General features: G+C 34.6%; 1 protein-coding gene across 1 annotated transcript; it reads left to right on the forward strand.

The window, feature by feature from the left end:
• Positions 1-856: 856 nt before the first annotated feature.
• Positions 857-3278, forward strand: LOC107677949 (tumor necrosis factor receptor superfamily member 11B-like). The gene is made up of 4 exons (XM_016473027.1): positions 857-909; positions 1561-1963; positions 2044-2226; positions 2968-3278. The coding sequence occupies exons 1-4, from the start codon at positions 895-897 to the stop codon at positions 3276-3278; spliced, it is 912 nt and encodes a 303-aa protein (XP_016328513.1). The 5' UTR covers positions 857-894.
• Positions 3279-3829: the final 551 nt, after the last annotated feature.

Here is a 3829-nt window from a genome sequence, read left to right on the forward strand (position 1 = left end):
AAGATAGAAGTACATTGATGGGGGGAGTCCAGGAGTTCTCCTTTTAGATTACTGATGAGTTATGAATGAAAAACGTTCATGTCAGATATTTACAAATGGCACTAACATCACAATTCAATATCAGTATCACTTATCAATATCACTTTCTGAGTTCTGTGTACAGTAATTCTTAGTTCTTATATTTTTGTTTCAAATTGCCATTGCTTAAAAACAATTACATAACATGCTTATATACCAACAATTCCAACTTTAAATGAAAGTTTGGTGGTCTGTTGTACATTATGGTAGTGTATAATCGAATTATTGCTTTTTTTAGGTTAACTGTTAACTGCTGTTCCTCTCCTTGTAAGAATGCATTTTAAACAGTCAATTAATAAGACAATTAATTAAAGTTAGAACTGTTACAGTGGATGACCTCAGAAAAGTTTTTTATTTCTTCATTCTCACATGGTACTCACATGTTATGCCTGTCATTCATTCCAGTTTCACTGATATTTACCACTGAGAAGTTAAACGACATTTAACTTTATCAAAAAGCTGTGCATGAACTGAATTTGCATATAAGAAAATAGATTAGACAGTTTAAAGTGGAACATGTGAGACCTAATCATAGATCACAGATTAATAAAGATAGATAACATTAACTCATTGATAAGCTAATGTACTACTGGAAGCAATATGGTAATTACATTTTTATTTCACTGGATAATGTAAAATGTTTGTATGGTTCTCTATATCTTCATAATGTACTGTATTACTTGGGTGGTGGGTGTGTAACAAAATGAATCATGTGCAAACTTCTCAGCAGTCCAGCCTCTGTGTGGGTGGGTAAGGATACATTTAAAGAGATGAAAGCCCTTAGTTCTTCCTATCTTGTCAGGACGAGAAAGTAAAATGGATCATATTTATGTAAGTACAGTAGAGTAATACTAATGAACATCAATTCAATTTGTAATTATGTTCTGTTGTAAATGTTAGTGCACATTACTATGGTAATTAATTATACTAGTGACCACTCAATTGCTATTCGCATACAGTGTACTTACACTACGTATTAAGAAGGTACTGAGCAATATTAGGTAACTACTTGGACTTAATATGGGTTAAGGTTAGATTGTGAAATACTGTGGAAATAATGGTTCATGAATTGCCTTATAATTTACAACAGAAATGTAAACAGTATTTAACAAGGTAATATTTAACATACATTTACAATAAATATTGTTAAATTATGTTTTTATTATGAATGTAATTGACATTTTATTTTATTGTTTATGAAGAAAAGGACTTTCCCATAATTCCTTGTTTCACCATATTTTTATTTAAAAAGTTAGTGTTTATGTTACATTTTATAATATAGTTAAAGTTTACTGCATGAATTACCTTGATGGTGTGTGATTTGTGTGGGTAATACTGTGCTTTGACTCTTTAAGATGTGTCAATATGCTGCAAAGACTGATTTGGATAAACTTTAAATCCTTTTGTGGTTTTCCACCTTTGTTACGAAAAAATACAGTGTTACTGGATACTGCAAATGTATTTTTTTATTTAATGTTCTAGAAATGCTGCAGTGTTGAACATCACTTGGCTCTAGTACTGATGCTACTATTACACACTGACACATCGACAGTAGAAGTCCTCACTTACCAGCACGAGGACCCGCTCACAAGGCAGATACTCACATGCACACGCTGCCCCCCTGGAACCCACATGAGTCAACACTGCACTGCAACTGAGGACACTGTCTGCTCGCCATGTCCAGAGGACCATTTCACACAGTTCTGGAACTACTTACCGAAGTGCCTGTATTGCAGCACTTTCTGCGTAGAAAATCAGTACATTGAGAAAGAATGCTCTACTACTAACAACAGGGTTTGCCAGTGTAAAGAAGGCTATTTTTGGCAAGCTGACTTCTGCATCAAGCACGCGGAGTGTCCATATGGATACGGCGTCCAGCAGAATGGTATTTTAGATGTTTCTGGGGTTATGATGTTCTCTCTCTCTCCTCTAGATTGCGTGAAATGCTTTTTAATTTGTCTATAGGTACCTTACACCGTGATACAAAATGTGAGAGGTGTGCGCGAGGCACCTTTTCTGCGGTCACGTCCTCGACATCGCCTTGCATAAAACACACTGAGTGCAAATCGATGGATCTTGATGTGGTACTGAGGGGAACCGGCTGGCATGATAACATATGCTCAACATGCGAAAATCTACAGAATGCTGGTAAATTTTCTAATTGGTCATCGATTGTCGAATGTCATACATTATTCATATTGTAAAAAGTGGTAACAGTCAATTGTTACCGGAGCTAGGCAATTTTTATCTGATCTGACCGTTAAATTTTACTTTTGTTGGTTTAACCGAATTGGGTTGATTCAGTAGTCTGGTTCATTCAATGCCAATAAATCTTTCTTACTTGAATACATCTTAAACACATGAAGCACATTTTTTCAAATTAAGTTTGATTACCTCGTAATTTTTCTATTACCTCAACTTATTATGAATGTTTTTGTATTGTGGTATTCTGACCTGCAGAGATCAGCACAGAGTTAATAAAAGACATTTACACAAGCATACTTTCTGCTAAGATTCTCTGGTGCACCCACCTTGGTCAATTAAAACACAAGAGTACTCAATTACTAAACACAAAGTAAAATAGAAATATCAAGTATTCCAGAGAGTTGTGTAGTAAGACCACACAAAAAAAATATTTTCCACTGTATAGAAAATAGTTGTATACACATTCTTAACAAATCTGCTTAGCGTTACACAAAAAAATATGGGTTTGGAATGATATAAGGATGTCTAAATAATAAAACTAAATTCTTATTTTGCCATTTTATTTTTGGTTTAACTATTTAAATAGCTGTTTTACGCTTATTTATATAGTACAGCAAAATGTCTGAACGTGAAGACTAAGTCACTGTCTGTTTCTTTGGTATGTTTTTTACATTTTCTCTCTAGGTGGTTTATCTATACTGAAAAAGTTCCTGCCAGACTTCTTTGCTCATGAAAAAATACGCCAGTCCAAACTGTACAGATTTATGAGACATCATCTTGGCCAGAAGCTGCAAGGAAAACATTCCCTCTATTCAAACCGATCCCTCTTACTTCTTCCTATTTCAGAGTGGATTAGCGGTGCTAGTATAGACCAGCTCAAGAAATTACCAATGCAACTCAGAAGTAGCAACATCCACAACACTGCAGACAAGCTCTCAAAAATGTTCAAGGAGTTAGAGGCCTCAAATTCTAATTGTAAAAATGCAACACATTGAGTTTATTAATAAGCTTATGATTTTTTGGGGGGGTGGGCCTTCCTTCCTAAAGGCCACTAAACAGAGATTTTGTTGATGTGCATTGTGTTGCTTGTGAGTGTACGCTGTGCTCTTTTGATGTGATGAACAAGCATGATATTATGTTGGGGGCTGAAAGAAGCATTAATCCCCTTTGAACAATAAATAAACAACTTTTTTGAATGTTTAAATGAGTTGAGAGCTTTCATATTTAAAAAAAAAAATTAAAACTCATTAGGATTGTTTTTGAGTAAATTTAGCCCTATTATTTTACTGAATGAAAGAAAAGGTGTTCCCATCCAAAAATAAAAATTTTATATTTTTGCTACCACAGGATAAATACAAAGACAGAAAATGAATGATATTTCATGAAATCATACAATCTCAAACCAGCACTAGCTGGCAAAATGAAACACTGGTGCGTTTAATTTTGCTTAATAGCGGAGACAGTAAGTAGGTGGCCCAGTCTGAAATCTGAATGTTTATCTAACACAGATAAGGCTTCATCTCCACATCTGTCCACACTGTCGGAA

Source organism: Sinocyclocheilus anshuiensis, unplaced genomic scaffold (genome assembly GCF_001515605.1).
Source record: "Sinocyclocheilus anshuiensis isolate Anshui unplaced genomic scaffold, SAMN03320099.WGS_v1.1 scaffold1370, whole genome shotgun sequence".
NCBI classification, from domain to species: Eukaryota; Metazoa; Chordata; class Actinopteri; order Cypriniformes; family Cyprinidae; genus Sinocyclocheilus; species Sinocyclocheilus anshuiensis.

Excerpts from the sequence above, each read along its gene's own strand:
- LOC107677949 (XM_016473027.1), top strand. Across the intron at positions 1,964-2,043 it reads ATACGGCGTCCAGCAGAATG|GTACCTTACACCGTGATACA; the intron begins GTATTTTAGATG and ends ATTTGTCTATAG. Across the intron at positions 2,227-2,967 it reads CGAAAATCTACAGAATGCTG|GTGGTTTATCTATACTGAAA; the intron begins GTAAATTTTCTA and ends TTTTCTCTCTAG.